Source organism: Denticeps clupeoides, unplaced genomic scaffold (genome assembly GCF_900700375.1).
Source record: "Denticeps clupeoides unplaced genomic scaffold, fDenClu1.1, whole genome shotgun sequence".
Lineage (NCBI taxonomy): Eukaryota > Metazoa > Chordata > Actinopteri > Clupeiformes > Denticipitidae > Denticeps > Denticeps clupeoides.
This window is the reverse complement of record NW_021630047.1, coordinates 363,531-383,052: the sequence shown is the minus strand read 5'-3', so window position 1 is coordinate 383,052 and position 19,522 is coordinate 363,531. Positions and strand designations below refer to the sequence as shown.

At 54.1% G+C, this 19,522-nt stretch overlaps 1 protein-coding gene across 2 annotated transcripts; it reads right to left on the bottom strand.

Annotated features, from left to right (window-relative positions):
• Positions 1-8,309: 8,309 nt before the first annotated feature.
• LOC114781533 (translocation protein SEC63 homolog) lies at positions 8,310-14,638 on the bottom strand. Of its 2 annotated transcripts, none has more exons than XM_028967967.1 (20): positions 14,426-14,638; positions 13,841-13,940; positions 12,953-13,067; positions 12,742-12,854; positions 12,596-12,657; positions 12,459-12,517; positions 12,322-12,372; positions 12,020-12,128; positions 11,805-11,899; positions 11,541-11,676; positions 11,349-11,441; positions 11,108-11,253; positions 10,866-11,013; positions 10,711-10,793; positions 10,503-10,574; positions 10,264-10,431; positions 10,028-10,183; positions 9,730-9,930; positions 9,546-9,650; positions 8,310-9,448 (listed from the first exon to the last, which is right to left on the bottom strand). In XM_028967967.1, the coding sequence occupies exons 1-20, from the start codon at positions 14,547-14,549 to the stop codon at positions 9,314-9,316; spliced, it is 2,271 nt and encodes a 756-aa protein (XP_028823800.1). In that variant the 5' UTR covers positions 14,550-14,638; the 3' UTR covers positions 8,310-9,313. The 2 variants fall into 2 exon arrangements, with proteins under 2 accessions (XP_028823800.1, XP_028823801.1); XM_028967968.1 differs by having other exon boundaries at positions 10,264-10,428.
• Positions 14,639-19,522: the final 4,884 nt, after the last annotated feature.

The window sequence follows — 19,522 nt, the reverse complement described above, 5'->3', positions numbered from 1 at the left end:
GTTAATACCCGGCGACGCCCGGCTACGCCCTGCTACGTCTGTTAATGCACGGCGACGCCCGGCTACGCCCTGCTACGTCTGTCTATACCCGGCGACGCCCTGCGACGCCCGGCTACGTCTGTTAATGCCCTGCTACGCCCGGCTACGTCTGTCTATACCCGGCTACGCCCGGCTACGTCTGTTTATACACGGCGACGCCCGGCTACGTCTGTCTATACCCGGCGACGCCCGGCTACGTCTGTCTATACCCGGCTACGCCCTGCGACGCCCGGCTACGTCTGTCTATACGTCTGTTAATGCCCTGCGACGGCCGGCTACGTCTGTCTATACCCGGCTACGCCCGGCTACGTCTGTTTATACACGGCGACGCCCGGCTACGTCTGTCTATACCCGGCGACGCCCGGCTACATCTGTCTATACCCGGCTACGTCCTGCGACGCCCGGCTACATCTGTCTATACCTGGCTACGTCCTGCGACGCCCGGCTACGTCTGTCTATACCCGGCGACGCCCTGCGACGCCCGGCTACATCTGTCTATACCCGGCTACGTCCTGCGACGCCCGGCTACATCTGTCTATACCCGGCTACGTCCTGCGACGCCCGGCTACGTCTGTCTATACCCGGCGACGCCCTGCGACGCCCGGCTACGTCTGTCTATACCCGGCTACGTCCTGCGACGCCCGGCTACGTCTGTCTATACTCGGCTACGTCCTGCGACGCCCGGCTACGTCTGTCTATACTCGGCTACGTCCTGCGACGCCCGGCTACGTCTGTCTATACCCGGCGACGCCCGGCTACGTCTGTCTATACCCGGCTACGTCCTGCGACGCCCGGCTACGTCTGTCTATACGTCTGTTAATGCCCTGCGACGCCCGGCTACGTCTGTCTATACCCGGCGACGCCCTGCGACGCCTGGCTACGTCTGTCTATACCCGGCGACGCCCTGCGACGCCCGGCTACGTCTGTTAATACCCGGAGACGCCCTGCGACGCCCGGCTACGTCTGTCTATACCCGGCTACGCCCGGCTACGTCTGTTTATACACGGCGACGCCCGGCTACGCCCTGCTACGCCCGGCTACGTCCGGCTACACCCTGCTACGTCTGTTAATGCACGCCGACGCCCGGCTACATCTGTCTATACCCGGCGACGCCCGGCTACATCTGTCTATACCCGGCTACGCCCTGCGACACCCTGCTACGTCTGTCTATACCCGGCGACGCCCGGCTACATCTGTCTATACCCGGCTACGCCCTTCGACGCCCGGCTACGTCTGTCTATACCCGGCGACGCCCGGCTACGTCTGTCTATACCCGGCTACGCCCTGCGACGCCCGGCTACATCTGTCTATACCCGGCTACGCCCTGCGACGCCCGGCTACATCTGTCTATACCCGGCTACGCCCTGCGACGCCCGGCTACGTCTGTCTATACCCGGCGACGCCCGGCTACGTCTGTTAATGCCCGGCTACGCCCTGCGACGCCCGGCTACGTCTGTTAATGCACGGCGACGCCCGGCTACGTCTGTGTATACCCGGCGACGCCCGGCTACGTCTGTTAATACGCGGCGACGCCCGGCTACGTCTGTTAATGCACGGCGACGCCCGGCTACATCTGTTAATGCACGGTGACGCCCTGCTACGTCTGTTAAAGCATGGCGACGCCCGGCTACGTCTGTTAATGCACGGCGACGCCCGGCTACGTCTGTTAATGCACGGCGACGCCCGGCTACATCTGTTAATGCACGGCGATGCCCTGCGACGCCCTGCTACGTCTGTTAATACCCGGAGACGCCCTGCTACGCCCGGCTACGTCTGTCTATACCCGGCTACGCCCGGCTACGTCTGTTTATACACGGCGACGCCCGGCTACGTCTGTCTATACCCCGGCGACGCCCGGCTACGTCTGTTTATACACGGCGACGCCCGGCTACGTCTGTCTATACCCGGCTACGCCCGGCTACGTCTGTTTATACACGGCGACGCCCGGCTACGTCTGTCTATACCCGGCGACGCCCGGCTACGTCTGTCTATACCCGGCTACGCCCTGCGACGCCCGGCTACGTCTGTCTATACGTCTGTTAATGCCCTGCTACGCCCGGCTACGTCTGTCTATACCCGGCTACGCCCGGCTACGTCTGTTTATACACGGCGACGCCCGGCTACGTCTGTCTATACCCGGCTACGCCCGGCTACGTCTGTTTATACACGGCGACGCCCGGCTACGTCTGTCTATACCCGGCGACGCCCCGGCTACGTCTGTCTATACCCGGCTACGCCCTGCGACGCCCGGCTACGTCTGTCTATACGTCTGTTAATGCCTTGCGACGGCCGGCTACGTCTGTCTATACCCGGCTACGCCCGGCTACGTCTGTTTATACACGGCGACGCCCGGCTACGTCTGTCTATACCCGGCGACGCCCGGCTACATCTGTCTATACCCGGCTACGTCCTGCGACGGCCGGCTACGTCTGTCTATACCCGGCGACGCCCGGCTACATCTGTCTATACCCGGCTACGTCCTGCGACGCCCGGCTACATCTGTCTATACCCGGCTACGTCCTGCGACGCCCGGCTGCGTCTGTCTATACCCGGCTACGTCCTGCGACGCCCGGCTACGTCTGTCTATACCCGGCTACGTCCTGCGACGCCCGGCTACGTCTGTCTATACCCGGCTACGTCCTGCGACGCCCGGCTACGTCTGTCTATACCCGGCGACGCCCTGCGACGCCCGGCTACGTCTGTCTATACGTCTGTTAATGCCCTGCGACGCCCGGCTACATCTGTCTATACCCGGCTACGTCCTGCGACGCCCTGCGACGTCTGTCTATACCTGGCGACGCCCGGCTACGTCTGTCTATACCCGGCTACGCCCTGCGACGCCCGGCTACATCTGTCTATACCCGGCTACGCCCTGCGACGCCCGGCTACGTCTGTCTATACCCGGCGACGCCCGGCTACGTCTGTTAATGCCCGGCTACGCCCTGCGACGCCCGGCTACGTCTGTTAATGCACGGCGACGCCCGGCTACGTCTGTGTATACCCGGCGACGCCCGGCTACGTCTGTTAATACGCGGCGACGCCCGGCTACGCCCTGCGACGCCCGGCTACGTCTGTTAATGCACGGCGACGCCCGGCTACATCTGTTAATGCACGGTGACGCCCTGCTACGTCTGTTAATGCACGGCGACGCCCCGCTACGTCTGTTAATGCACGGCGACGCCCGGCTACGTCTGTTAATGCACGGCGACGCCCGGCTACATCTGTTAATGCACGGCGATGCCCTGCGACGCCCGGCTACGTCTGTTAACGCACGGCGACGCCCGGCTACGTCTGTCTATACGTCTGTTAATGCCCTGCGACGGCCGGCTACGTCTGTCTATACCCGGCTACGCCCGGCTACGTCTGTTTATACACGGCGACGCCCGGCTACGTCTGTCTATACCCGGCGACGCCCGGCTACATCTGTCTATACCCGGCTACGTCCTGCGACGCCCGGCTACGTCTGTCTATACCCGGCGACGCCCTGCGACGCCCGGCTACATCTGTCTATACCCGGCGACGCCCGGCTACATCTGTCTATACCCGGCTACGTCCTGCGACGCCCGGCTACGTCTGTCTATACCCGGCGACGCCCTGCGACGCCCGGCTACATCTGTCTATACCCGGCTACGTCCTGCGACGCCCGGCTACGTCTGTCTATACCCGGCGACGCCCTGCGACGCCCGGCTACGTCTGTCTATACGTCTGTTAATACCCTGCGACGCCCGGCTACATCTGTCTATACCCGGCTACGTCCTGCGACGCCCGGCTACGTCTGTCTATACCTGGCGACGCCCTGCGACGCCCGGCTACGTCTGTCTATACCCGGCTACGTCCTGCGACGCCCGGCTACGTCTGTCTATACTCGGCTACGTCCTGCGACGCCCGGCTACGTCTGTCTATACCCGGCGACGCCCTGCGACGCCCGGCTACGTCTGTCTATACCCGGCTACGTCCTGCGACGCCCGGCTACGTCTGTCTATACGTCTGTTAATGCCCTGCGACGCCCGGCTACGTCTGTCTATACCCGGCGACGCCCTGCGACGCCTGGCTACGTCTGTCTATACCCGGCGACGCCCTGCGACGCCCGGCTACGTCTGTTAATACCCGGAGACGCCCTGCGACGCCCGGCTACGTCTGTCTATACCCGGCTACGCCCGGCTACGTCTGTTTATACACGGCGACGCCCGGCTGTAGGGTGGTAGTAGCCTAGTGGGTAACACACTCGCCTATGAACCAGAAGACCCGGGTTCAAATCCCACTTACTACCATTGTGTCCCTGAGCAAGACACTTAACCCTAAGTTGCTCCAGGGAGACTGTCCCTGTAATACTGATTGTAAGTCGCTCTGGATAAGGGCGTCTGATAAATGCTGTAAATGTAAATGTAAATGCTACGCCCTGCTACGCCCTGCTACGCCCGGCTACGTCCGGCTACACCCTGCTACGTCTGTTAATGCACGGCGACGCCCGGCTACATCTGTCTATACCCGGCGACGCCCGGCTACATCTGTCTATACCCGGCTACGCCCTGCGACACCCTGCTACGTCTGTCTATACCCGGCGACGCCCGGCTACATCTGTCTATACCCGGCTACGCCCTTCGACGCCCGGCTACGTCTGTCTATACCCGGCGACGCCCTGCGACGCCCGGCTACGTCTGTCTATACGTCTGTTAATGCCCTGCGACGCCCGGCTACATCTGTCTATACCCGGCTACGTCCTGCGACGCCCTGCGACGTCTGTCTATACCTGGCGACGCCCGGCTACGTCTGTCTATACCCGGCTACGCCCTGCGACGCCCGGCTACATCTGTCTATACCCGGCTACGCCCTGCGACGCCCGGCTACGTCTGTCTATACCCGGCGACGCCCGGCTACGTCTGTTAATGCCCGGCTACGCCCTGCGACGCCCGGCTACGTCTGTTAATGCACGGCGACGCCCGGCTACGTCTGTGTATACCCGGCGACGCCCGGCTACGTCTGTTAATACGCGGCGACGCCCGGCTACGCCCTGCGACGCCCGGCTACGTCTGTTAATGCACGGCGACGCCCGGCTACATCTGTTAATGCACGGTGACGCCCTGCTACGTCTGTTAATGCACGGCGACGCCCCCGCTAAGTCTGTTAATGCACGGCGACGCCCGGCTACGTCTGTTAATGCACGGCGACGCCCGGCTACATCTGTTAATGCACGGCGATGCCCTGCGACGCCCGGCTACGTCTGTTAACGCACGGCGACGCCCGGCTACGTCTGTCTATACGTCTGTTAATGCCCTGCGACGGCCGGCTACGTCTGTCTATACCCGGCTACGCCCGGCTACGTCTGTTTATACACGGCGACGCCCGGCTACGTCTGTCTATACCCGGCGACGCCCGGCTACATCTGTCTATACCCGGCTACGTCCTGCGACGCCCGGCTACGTCTGTCTATACCCGGCGACGCCCTGCGACGCCCGGCTACATCTGTCTATACCCGGCGACGCCCGGCTACATCTGTCTATACCCGGCTACGTCCTGCGACGCCCGGCTACGTCTGTCTATACCCGGCGACGCCCTGCGACGCCCGGCTACATCTGTCTATACCCGGCTACGTCCTGCGACGCCCGGCTACGTCTGTCTATACCCGGCGACGCCCTGCGACGCCCGGCTACGTCTGTCTATACGTCTGTTAATACCCTGCGACGCCCGGCTACATCTGTCTATACCCGGCTACGTCCTGCGACGCCCGGCTACGTCTGTCTATACCTGGCGACGCCCTGCGACGCCCGGCTACGTCTGTCTATACCCGGCTACGTCCTGCGACGCCCGGCTACGTCTGTCTATACTCGGCTACGTCCTGCGACGCCCCGGCTACGTCTGTCTATACCCGGCGACGCCCTGCGACGCCCGGCTACGTCTGTCTATACCCGGCTACGTCCTGCGACGCCCGGCTACGTCTGTCTATACGTCTGTTAATGCCCTGCGACGCCCGGCTACGTCTGTCTATACCCGGCGACGCCCTGCGACGCCTGGCTACGTCTGTCTATACCCGGCGACGCCCTGCGACGCCCGGCTACGTCTGTTAATACCCGGAGACGCCCTGCGACGCCCGGCTACGTCTGTCTATACCCGGCTACGCCCGGCTACGTCTGTTTATACACGGCGACGCCCGGCTGTAGGGTGGTAGTAGCCTAGTGGGTAACACACTCGCCTATGAACCAGAAGACCCGGGTTCAAATCCCACTTACTACCATTGTGTCCCTGAGCAAGACACTTAACCCTAAGTTGCTCCAGGGAGACTGTCCCTGTAATACTGATTGTAAGTCGCTCTGGATAAGGGCGTCTGATAAATGCTGTAAATGTAAATGTAAATGCTACGCCCTGCTACGCCCTGCTACGCCCGGCTACGTCCGGCTACACCCTGCTACGTCTGTTAATGCACGGCGACGCCCGGCTACATCTGTCTATACCCGGCGACGCCCGGCTACATCTGTCTATACCCGGCTACGCCCTGCGACACCCTGCTACGTCTGTCTATACCCGGCGACGCCCGGCTACATCTGTCTATACCCGGCTACGCCCTTCGACGCCCGGCTACGTCTGTCTATACCCGGCGACGCCCTGCGACGTCTGTCTATACCTGGCGACGCCCGGCTACGTCTGTCTATACCCGGCTACGCCCTGCGACGCCCGGCTACATCTGTCTATACCCGGCTACGCCCTGCGACGCCCGGCTACGTCTGTCTATACCCGGCGACGCCCGGCTACGTCTGTTAATGCCCGGCTACGCCCTGCGACGCCCGGCTACGTCTGTTAATGCACGGCGACGCCCGGCTACGTCTGTGTATACCCGGCGACGCCCAGCTACGTCTGTTAATACGCGGCGACGCCCGGCTACGCCCTGCGACGCCCGGCTACGTCTGTTAATGCACGGCGACGCCCGGCTACATCTGTTAATGCACGGTGACGCCCTGCTACGTCTGTTAATGCACGGCGACGCCCGGCTACGTCTGTTAATGCACGGCGACGCCCGGCTACGTCTGTTAATGCACGGCGACGCCCGGCTACATCTGTTAATGCACGGCAATGCCCTGCGACGCCCGGCTACGTCTGTTAACGCACGCCGACGCCCGGCTACGTCTGTCTATAGTCCTTCTGACTTCAGAGATATATTAAAATGGACATAGAAGTGTTGGACCTGCAGACAAGAGGAACTCTTGGAGTTTGATGGAGCTCCTCCACCATTGTGGAGTCTCCCTGCAAGACACGCTCCTCAACTATCGGTAAACAGGCCACATGGACACACGTGGCAGGAATCTGCAGGTGGATTCCATGTTAAAAGGGAGAAAGACGGACGGGTGAAGCCCCGCCCCCACGCTGATGTAGAAAGAAGCCTGTTCTGGTGAAACCACCCCGGTCTGCAGGGTCTCTGTCTTTATATTTCTGAACTTTTGTTTTGGCTTTGACAGGCCCTACAGTTGGCACCCCCAACACTGGACCGTTCTGCACACAAGGACCCTCTTCCAGGGTAGAGTGAGCCTGCAAGTGGTGTCAGTGCAGGGTTGGGGATGATTTGTCCAATAAGATAAAAAAAGACCTACAGTTGTAGAGGTGGAGAAGTCAGTATCGTACCACCGATACTGAAATATGTGGTTATAGTGGTATATTGGTGCTACTGTGGCCCGGTACCCTAACTAGGACAGCCTAACTAAGGAGAATTTAACTTTGTCTGTGTCTAACAGGGGGACTCTGTGATAACGTGGACTTAATAATTGACGCTGTGTCTGGGACTTTAACAGAAGTTACGAGAAAACAGATAGGTTTTGAGATTGGATTTAAACACTGAGACTGTGTCTGAGTCCCGGACACTGACAGGCAAGCTGTTCCACAACTGCGGAGCTCTATAGGAGAAGGATCTGCTCCCAGCCGCACCCATTGATCGAAGGGGGCGTAGCGGTCCGTAAAGAACCAAATGTTCACTCAGGTACTGCGGGGCGAGACCATTTAGAGGTCAAAAGTAGGATTTTATAGTCAATCCTAAATTTGATGGGTAACCAGTGCAGTGATTGTAAGACTGGGGTGATGTGGTCAAATTTCCTGGTTCTAGTTAGAACTCTGGCTGCGGCGTTCTGAACTGAAGGCGTTGACTTTTTGCATTGAGATCATATTTCCAAGGTGAAAGAATGGCATCCTAGTGTCATCATCTACATGCGAATCGATCGCGAGGCCCCCATAACGTGGCTATGAAGTGTGGATTTCGCTCGAACTGAGAGGGTACGAGAAGGCTGGCGGTGATTTTAAAAAGTTATTTTATTTGAAATGATTTAAATACAAATAATATTTATATATATTTATCCATTTACAATGACAGGTTTCTTCTGTAAACAAATGAGACAGACAGACAGGGTTTTTACTCCTGGGCATCAGGATTCTGCTCCGGCTTCCGCACTCAACAATTGCGAGAAGATGCTACAGTCTTCTCCAGATATGACGAGCAGAACATAAAAAATAACGTGAATCCGTGTACGCGTGTGTGCGCGTGTGTGCAGCATGCCACCGGATTAGAATCCTTTACCTACAATATAGAATAAAACAAAAGAAAAAAAAAATAATCTAAAAATTATATATAGTTTTACTACCAAAAAAGGAAAAATTCCAAAAGAGCTAGAAAAAGGACAGAGTTGTGTTGGAACGGAGGGGGTCCTGGACCACGGACCAGGATGAGCTTCAGACCCGGTCCTCGTCACTCTAGCGTGGCGGCAGGCCGCGTTTACACACACACAACAACGCCTTCTGAACGACTCCCACAGACCTCCCGCCATAACCGTAAGGCATCAGAACTGATGAGACGCACAATCTGGAATGTCAACAGAAGCAAATCATGACCACAATATTTCATATTAATAACCTACAGCACTGAACTGCCAATCGGTGAGGAACTAAGCGAGACATCCTGCCTTCCCGTCCAATCAGAGATCTAAAGCCTGGACTCACCAGTCAACTCCATGTTGTGGTTCATCCAACACACACACACACACACTCTCTGGACGTACAAACAGGTCACTGCTGACCACTCACTTCTCTATGGTTGCTGTAGTAGAAAAAGAGGAAGATGAAGGACACAACCCAAACACAGGGGTGAGAGGTCACGCTGATGAGGGCAGCTGGTTGATTTATTTGTTTGAGTCTCTGCCCTCCACTTTCTGTGTGTGTGTGTGGACATACAATAATTAGTCAGGAGAACTTCACCGAGTGAATACAGTCTGCGTTGTAGTGTGTGTGTGTGTGTGTGTTTTTAATCATTGTCCTCCTCTTCCTCCTCGCTCTCCTCAATGCCGTCGCTGTCGTCAGGCTCCTCCTCCTCCTCGGTGTCGGGGATGTCCCACTGAGGATGGTTGTCCAGCATGGCCTTCGCCTCGTGAACCTCCAGCTGCAGGAACACAGAAGAATGACCTCTGACCCCAGAACAGCAGAAGAGCAGCAGCGTAGCACGGCATCAGGGGTCAGGGGTCGTGTGGTGGCCTCACCTTGAGCGGCTTGATCTGATCCAGGCCCATGTAAGAGTCGGAGCGCAGCACCACAGAGTACTGATAATTCCCGGTTTTGGACGGAGCTGGAAACTTCAGCTCCACCTGAGAACCGACACACACACGTTACCATGACGACGACGACAACCACGGGCGGGGCGCGGCGGGACGGGGCCACGCTCACCTCCTCAGTGTCTCGGAGCGTGCAGACGTGGTAAGGCATGGATACGAGGGTCTGGTCTCGGCGGTCCGTGATGTACAGCCACCACCACTCCTGCTTCTCCTCGGGGAAGTAGAGGCTGTAGACGGGGTGCGTGACCTTCGACTTGGTCTCCAGCAGGGCGCGCTCTCGACGCTGGATGCTCTGCTGCAGGGCCTTCCACTCCTACCACGCACACGCACACACACACACACACACACACACACGGATTAGTGCGGTCAAACACACGCTCTGCGGTCAGCTGCACGGCCGCGCCACAAACCTGCTCATCATCTCCGCCCATCTGGTCCATCTCGGCGTCGCTCTGCTTGTCGCTCTCCTCCTCCCTCTCGCTGGGCGTGTCCTTGTTTCCTTCGCCCTCGTCAGACTCGCTTCCTTTATCCGACGCCTCCTCGTCCTCCTCCTTCACGGCGACGTCCTGAGGACAAAAACTTGGTCTTCACAGCAGCTCTGCAGCAGCGGTTCGTTTAGCTGGAAAGCTCTGTGATTGGACCTTACGTTTCCTGCTACGTTGCCATTGGCCTGTTTGGGCTTGTCGCCCTTGGCTTGTTGCTGGGGGAGGGGCTTCTTCTTGGTCAGCTTCTTCTTTTTGGCCTTGGCCGCTTTCTTCGTCACTTTACTTTTGTTCTGCCAGCCTTTGACTTTGTTCTTACCGGCGTCTGCCTGCTGAGGAAAAGAGAAGCAGCGTGAAACAAGGTCTGAGACGAGGTTCCACTTCCTGTTCGACGGGGACGTACCGACTCCTCAGCAGCAGCAGCAGCAGCGTCCTCTGGCAGCGCCGGGGCCACCTGCTCCTTCTCAAACACCTCCTGCAGACACGGGGACACAAGATCACGCTTCTTACACAGCTTTGCAGAAGAAGTTCCAACTCTGAAGTTGGACATGTGGGGACGTTGCAGCCATTTTTAATGGCTGCAACTTTCTCTCCGACTGGTAAACACTTACACACATCTTCTTCCTCGTCAGGGTGACAGTGACGGTGACAATCGAGCCGGCTGTGATGTTACTGCTGTCTTCATCGTCCAGGACTGGAAACAAACGTGCACGTCAGCTACGCTCCACACCCATTAAAACCTCTGATGAGGACGACCAAAACCCACCTTGGAGTTTTGTTTCCATGGTGATGTGAGGAAGGCTGCTCAGCACGCCCATGACTTCGTCATACTTTTCCTCACCGAGAAAGCGGAGCATGTTCCTGCGGTCCGAGTCCTTCAGACTCACCAGGTCCTGCAGAGTCCGGACCTTATACTGAAGAGGAGGAGACGGGGACAGAGACAGAGAAGTGGAGTTGAGGAGGCGTTCCTCACACTTCCAGCCCCCACAGTGCTGAAACCCTGCAGACCTTCTTGGAGATGCAGTAGCGCAAGTGCTCCTCCTCAAAGTGTGGCAGCTGCAGCAGGGGGGACTTGGCCTCCTGAAGACCCTGGACGCTCATCTGAGAGAGCTTCATGCAGTTCTCTATGGAGACCAGGCGAGGAGCGTGGAAACCTACACACGAGAGAGGACGGCAGGAAATTATGGGAACAAACCGCAAGGTGCAGCTGTGGTGCAGGTTTAGTCACATGTGTGTGTGTGTGTTTTACCTCCTCTACTGTTAGCCATCATGGTCAACTGACAGCCCACGTTGATCATCTCCTGAAGAAGCGCAGGACACTTCCTCACCACAAACCTCTGGTCTGGATCACGAACGAGCACACACACAGTAAACGTGAGATCTTTTCGGTTCTCCGCAGACAAATATTACTGAAGTATGTGTGCACGGCGTCTACACGAACCTTCTTCTAGGTCCTCAGACACGTCCATGCGGGCCAGCTGAGCCAGCAGCAGAACTCTGGCCTTCAGGCTGTAGGGGTAACAGAATGGAGGTTCCTTCTTCTTCACGTTAATGATGCTGCCCAGCTCCCGGATCAGCTGTGGCACGTGTACACACACACACACACACACACACACACACACACACACGTATACAAATATAAACATACTGGGAAGGAAAAGAGGGTTCTCCACCTATTCTACTGAATGTTCTCAGGCAGGAGTACCTGAGGAACCTCAACGTTGTCTGTAGGTCTGATGATTGCCTCTTTGTTGCTGCGAGGATCAAACTCAAATGCTGCTGTGAGAACCATCCCCAGCCCTGCAGAAAAGGGGCGTGTGCACACACACACACACACACACACACACACACACACACACACGATCAACACGCGATCACAGTCGGACCAAGACGACAGCGTGAGGTGTGGAGGAAACTCACTCTTCATGTTCATGTTGGGCGTCTTGTACATGAAGTGCATGAAGAGCTGCGTCGTGTTGATGAGGATCTGATCTCCACTGTAGCGTATGGAGCGGTACCACCAGGTCCCCTGCGCACACGCACGCACGCACACACACACACACACACACACACACACACACACACAGCTTAATATAACGAGTTCCCAGGGTTCCGTTCTACTCGCTAGAGGATCATAACAGGTTTACATCCAAGTACTCAAGAACCTGTGGCCATCGTTAGAAGCTAGTGGAGAAGACTTGTGTTGAACATCGTGAACTTACCACCACAACAGGAAGAATGACCATGAAAGCCAAGCCATAGACCAGCAGAACCTGCAGCAGAAACATACACAGTTTTCAGACCAGGTACAGCTCTGCACCAGGGGAGGAGATGGAACAACGAGAGGCTTCCTCCTTACCAGCATGGAGTTCTTCTGGTCCACGATCCAGCCTGGAAGAGCGATCCCGAACCTCGTAGCTGGGGAGGGATCACAAGAGTGAGAAGGATGGACAGTCAGGTCACAAAGATGAAAGGTTCTCCAGAACCTCTCCTTACCTCCTGGACCATCAGGGTTCCCGTAGTTCTCCCAGATCTGCCGGGCATCTTCATCAGTCAAACTGGTGTGGGAGGGATTTAGAACAGAGAGGTCAGCATGAACCACGATGACAAGGTCAATCTTCTGGGGCGGGTTTGGTTCTTACGCTTTGTAAGCTTTTGTAATCCTCATGAACATGGCCTCATCTCCACCTTTGTCAGGATGGAACTTCAGAGACAGAACTCTGAACTGCTTCTTAATTTCTGCCACAGACGCACTCTGCATGGACAACCAAACAGATAAGGCAGATGCTGAAACGTGCAGCAGACGTTGGTGAGGAGATGAACGTGTGTGTGTGTGTGTGTGGTGAAGGTTACCTGGTCCAGGTTCAGGACCTCCCATGGGTTGTACTCCTGGTATTCTCGATCTAATGTAGACACTTTATACGCCAGGAAGATGAAGAGAGCCCAGCCCAACAGCAGAGCGGCTTTTCTGCAGAGAAACGGACATGCGTTCCAGACCACCAGGAACACACGGTGGAACTCTGAGGAACCCTCGCCCACACACACCACCAGTCTGCTGATACTGTGGCTATCAGATGTACACCAAATTCTGCAGGCAGCAGTAGCCTAGAGGGTAACCCACTCGCCTATGAACCAGAAGACCCAGGTTCAAACCCCACTTACTACCATTGTGTCCCTGAGCAGGACACTTAACCCTGAGTGTCTCCAGGGGGGGACTGTCCCTGTAACTACTGACTGTAAGTCGCTCTGGATAAGGACGTCTGGTAAATGCTGTAAATGTAAATGTAGGTCCACGTCATATGACGGCGTGATGGGTCTGGACAGCAGAAGACTGGAGTCATGAGCTCAACTTGCCATTTTCTACCAAAAAACCCTAAACTGCCACGTGAAGAACAGTGTGAACCCCAAGCAGATCCTGGTCCGCGTCCACGGATCAGAGTGCAACAGATTTCTGCTCGAGGAAATGAGGACATGGACAAGGACTTCACTGTAAAGACATTTCAAGTCCCTGTCGGTAATTACAGGGACAGTCCCCCCCTGGAGACACTCAGGGTTAAGTGTCTTGCTCAGGGACACGATGGTAGTAAGTGGGGTTTGAACCTGGGACTCCAGGTTACTACCAGCCTAAATACCCAGATACTCCAAGCAGAGGGAAACAGAGAGAGGAAGCATTTTTGGTGTTTTTGGGGTTAACCTCCGTGCTCCGTGTGAGTGTGTAGGTGTCAGTGTGTGCGGACGTACTTTAACGTCGGGACGACGCTCTGCTGCGACTTCATCAGCCGGAGACGATACCAGAGGCAGCGGCCGTGAACGCGGCGCAGAGACTTCAGCCGGAGTTGCTCTGTACAGGAAACACAGACATCCGTTTAAACACCCGGACCTGCGGACACCGGGGTGCGGGGACAAAGTGCAACTACACACACTGACACATCACCACAACACACTGACAGTACACAACAGACTCTCACATCATGCCGACACCTACACACCACACACACACACACACACAGTACACAATCTGTGTAGCCACATCTGGCAGCTCCGCATTCGCCTTCAGTCGGACGAATAAAACGGCGGCAAGTTCTACTCCAGACAGGGTGGAAGAGAGGATGGAGGAACGGACAGACGGAGCAGGGGGAGCATTTTCAGTATAAAAGTTGACTAGTTGGATCCTAAAGGCATCTCTGGCAGCGTTATTCGCCTGCAGCGTACAGGAGATGGTTATATGGTCTGATCCGGACCTCGTCTGCTGGCCTACTTCTCCAGCCCGGTACCTGGTCAGGTAGGACCACCGAGCCGGGCCTCAGGGAGCCTGCCGGGCCTTACCCGCATTCTGGTCCCGGGGCCAGAGGTAGTATGTGGCGGGGATGACGATGAGTCCCACGAAGGACGTGAGGAAGTAGAAGAAGGTGTTGCCGCTGTCGTCGTACTGGAACTGCTGGCCGGCCATGGCGGCGCTTCTCCCCGCGGGCTCGGTCCTCCTCGCAGCGACGCGGCTAAAGCTAACTCCGCTAGCAGCGGCGACGTGTTGTACGCATGCGCACTTCACACCGTCTTCCTCGCTGGCGCGGTTCCCGAAGGCCGCACAGCATCCGGACGCGGTGCTGCCCCCTGCAGGACGCCCCTTGAAAGGCCAATACTCATTTACATTTAAATTTACATTTTCATTTACGGCATTTGGCAGACGCCCTTATCCAGAGCGACTTACAACGTGCTTTCAAGTTACCATGGATGAAAAGATCAATTCCGGTTCACTAGGACCCCAACTATGAATACAATCTTTTTATTCACTCTGTTGTAGATTCTGTACACAAGTTCGACAATAAGAAAGTTACAAGTTCATCTAAATATTCTCTAAAGAGGAAGGTCTTGAGCTGTTGTGTAAAAGTGTGGGAGAACTTGGGAAGGTTGAAGATCAGTCGTGCTGCTGCATTTTGTATGAGTTGTAGAGGTCGGATGGTCCATAGTGGTAGACCAGCTAGAAGGGAGTTACAGTAGTCCAGTTGTGAGATTACTAAGGACTGAACCAATAGTTGGGTGGCCTGTGTTGGTAGATAAGGGCGGATTCGTCTGATATTGTAGAGAAGGAGTCTACATGAGCGGGAAAGGTTGCTGATGTGAGTCTCTATAGGTGTTATATATGGGGCAGTGGTGGCCTTGCGGCCCCATAATCAGAGGGTCGCCGGTTCGAATCCCGATCCGTCAAGGTGCCACTGAGCAAAGCACACTGCTCCCCGGGCGCCACTGTTCACTCAGGGTGATGGGTTAAATGCAGAGGACAAATTTCACTGTGTGCACCGTGTGCTGTACTGCCGTGTATCACATGTGACAATCACTACACTTTTATTACTTTATTTTATTTATTATATAGGTGCTCTATACTGATTTCTCAGCAGGTGTTGTACCGAACTCCCTGACCCTAGATGGCGCTGTGGGCGAAAGACGGTACCTGGTCCGGCACAAATGTGCAGGTTCAAATCCACCTCTGAACTCAAAAGATTAGTTCTATAGAATATCTAAAGATTCACGTCATAATAAGTATGTTAATGTCAGTAGGTCATTCTAAACTGCACATTTCAGGAAACACTGACATAAAATATAATATAAAATACAGAATAACGGTAAAATAGAATACTACACGATAATTGTCAGCTGAGTTAATTGATAATCGCGTTGGACTTGATTATATTCTAGATGTGTTGCTGCCGATAAACAGGCTTAGCAGGAGCTCTCTGGGCGCGTTTATAAAATTGAGTTATTAAATACAAGTTACCTGAAACTCTCAATAATCAATTAATTCAGCTAACAAGTATGTTTGGTACAATTATGGTACAAGTCTTCATAATTCTATTAAATGATTTTTAATGAGAATTCTGATGTTTTGCCATTATAAGAAATACAAAAATAATAAAACAAATCATTCAAATCTGAAACTGTAGGTGACGATGACTTTCGGGCTGGTGCATATCGAAATCCGTGTCCCAGGCACCTTTAGAAATTTGTGGGAGGGCCTCAGAGACCTCGGTGGGGCGGGTGGAGGGGTGAATAAGGTGACAGATGTACAGAGGGTGAAAAGGTGAGGCAAGGTTCACAGGACATCTCAGTGTTGGACCCTGGCAGTACGGAGGCAAGGTTCACAGGACATCCCAGTGTTGGACCCTGGCGGTCGGGAGGCAAGGTTCACAGGACATCTCAGTGTTGGACCCTGCTTCCAACCATGTTTTAGCGGACTTGCAGGACGACATCAAGGATGAGACGGTGAATCATGAATGGGGTGAGCCATTGGAGGATTGGTTTTATTGTTGATGTCCTGGTGACACAGACTGTTGGGAAATGCTTGGCCGGACACCATCGAGTCAGGGGTGGATCTGGATCTGATGCATCATGGTCTGGCACGTCGATTACGCCTTTCCTGCTTTTTATCGCGGGAAAGAAGGATGATGTCATGCATCAACAACACAGCCATGAAGTGTTCTTCATCTGATATGCATAAATCCTCCGAAGCAACTGTTGTACCTTTCTTGGTTGGCACACCTCGTTCTTGCTGAGTCTGAAGAGTCTGGCCATGGACCCTGCAGAGGTGTCGGCCGTGGTGGATTGGCCCCCAGCTGCAGGTTGAGGTCTTCATGAGGTTCATCTGGAATTAGAGCCGGGCGCCACCTGCACTGGACGCGCAAGACCCAAGATGCATCTGACAAGCTCACCACGGAGTCAGTTCCCACCGATCCTCATCCGCAACTTTCTTTTTGGGTCGGGGTGATTGTATCCCATGCGGTTTTGGCCGCGGTGCTGCCACTCGAGGAATCGCGCCTCTGGCTTGAGGCTTCAGGCCAGCCTGTTGTTCGTTCTCAATGTGCACTTCAGGATACGTCAAGCCATTCAGGACTTTGTCTGATGGCACCTCTATGGTCTTATGATCTGTGACCCCAGAGGCACTGCTTTCTAATTTTTGGCTAGATGGAAGCACCAGTTGTTCTGTTTCCGCACGGTTTTGTGGTTTTACTATGAAATCAACTACATTCTGAGCGTACTTTTCATTCCTTCCTCTTGTTGGTAATAGTACACACAGTTTACCCACTTGACAGTAACTTGATTTGATTTGTTTTTTTGCTGTTAAACCAGTAAGATGCTGGTTTTATTTTTCATTTCTGACAGGCAGAGCATGACTTTACTCCTGTTATCTGACAGTTCTTTTCAATGGCCAAGATTCTTCTACTTCGTATTCATCATAGTGGAAGATCTCACTTTTTGTATTGATTTTATGCAATCTTTTATCTATCTTCGCCGCTGGGGGACATTAAACAGACTTTCCAGTTTCATTGAATTAGTTTGTAAAATTCATCCTTAATGGTAATCTACCTATATATATACATATATAAATACTATTAACTTTCATTTATAAGTGTGGAAGAATTCTTTTTCATTATCCAGGTGAAGTCAATAAAGAACTTTACTAAAGAAACACTGAGGTATTCACCAATGGACACAAGAGAGTGACCAGTCGCAGCAGGACACGGGGAGCCCTGCCCCTTCTGCCCCCTGGAATACCCTTTCACACGCTTCCCCGTTAACACACGTGACAGAGGACACAACAGAGTTCATGCTCGAGTATGTGTCTCAAGTCTGTGGGTGACAATGTCAAGTCAGGTCTCAAGCCATAATTCCCTGTGATTGACTGGACATCATGGCGCCCCCCAGTGGCAGATGGGTTTACTCACCCCCCTCTCAAATGCCGGAGATTTTTGACATTTCCCTATTCTTTTTGTCCACTACTCACACGATCATCTGGACTTTACTGTTTTTATTCCAACAAACCAGGTGAGACAAAGGTCCTTTTCGTACGTTTCGTAATTCGAGTGTAAGAACAGACACCAACTTGTTGGATGAATGACGAGCCAGGATCACAACACAGCGGGAAATAAAGAGAGCGGCGTGCTCTGATGTTCACCGAGACCTTCAGCTACAGACTCCGTCCATACACCAAGGAGACTGGACATCTATCGGGGACGAGTGTGTGCATTTACGGTGGCGTGGAGATGCTGGCTGAGCTTTCAGCCATTGTTTCTACAGTTATTTCTACAGTTTCTACCTTGAAAACCTCGCTGCACTGGCTACCTGCAAAACTTTGCATAGCCTCTGTCTCCTGCTGCTTCTGTCTGTTCTCTCCGAGATACTGAATCAAGCACACAGACCACCTGCAGAGTCCAGCGAAGAGACCAGCAGATAAATCCTGGTTCCTGACAACTGCTAAACGAGGACTCAGCATGAAACGAACCAGAGGGTCACCACAGCCACCACCACCGTTACAACTACAGCTTCAGGGATCTTCAAGTGGACCAGTAACACCATAACGGACACGTAATCTAGACCATGACACTGGACTAAAACCAACTCTGCCCTGTCCAGGACCTCCAAACATGGACAGATGCTCTATGTTGCACTGTGGACTTCTCCACCTGTACAACTGTAGGACTTTTTCTTTACTGTGCTTTACTTTATTTTACCCAAAGCGACTTACAAGAGGACGACACCAGCAATTCTCAGAGAGATTTTGAGTTTACAAAAACTAAGAGCCCTGATAAGGCCTAACTTGTCAGAAAAAGAACATGCAGGGAATTGTTAAGTGCTAGACAAAGAAAATATATATTTTTATTTATTTTGTGCAGTGTGTGTGCATGTGTGCGTGTGTAAGTGTTAGATTTGTCTCAAATACTTTTTGAATAAGTGGGTTTTCAACTCTTATTGGATAAATGAGCACGAACCTGCACCGACACCATTTGCAGGTTCATTCTACCCTGGAAGGACGTCCCTCTCTATCCCTCCTTCCCAACGTTTCTTCCATCCTTTTTTCTTTCTCTTCTAGAGAAAGTTTTTGTGGAGTTTTTCCTTGTCTGAAGAAGGGTCAAGTGTTGGGGTGTCAACTGTAGGGTCTGTCAAAGCCCATTGAGACGTACTGTATGTGATTATGGGCTTTATGAGAAATAACTGTTGTTGTTGTATTAACATACAAAGCTAAGCATAGTGACTTGCTAACAGACTACTGTTCTATACAGAGGGCTCTTATTATTATGTTCTTTTTTAATTACTTATTTACAACTAATTATTTATATTGGTGTGGAGTCCTTTGCATTTAACCAATCATCATAAATGAGAAATTCTTGTTGGTGTTTGGAGTGATTCTCAAGATGGGAAGAATTGAGATAGAATTTTAAAGATGAATATTCTTCATATTCTTCTTCCACAGCTGAGTGAAGCATGTATGGACATGTGCCCTTCATGCAGTTGATGTTGAGTTGATGTGCTTTTAGACGAGACGCTGCGCTTCCACTCGTGGCCGCCAGGTGCCGCAGTTGAGGAGGCGCCGCGGAACGCGTCTGAACTTTTTCCTCCACCCTCAGTAACCCGACACCGTCACGACCCCAA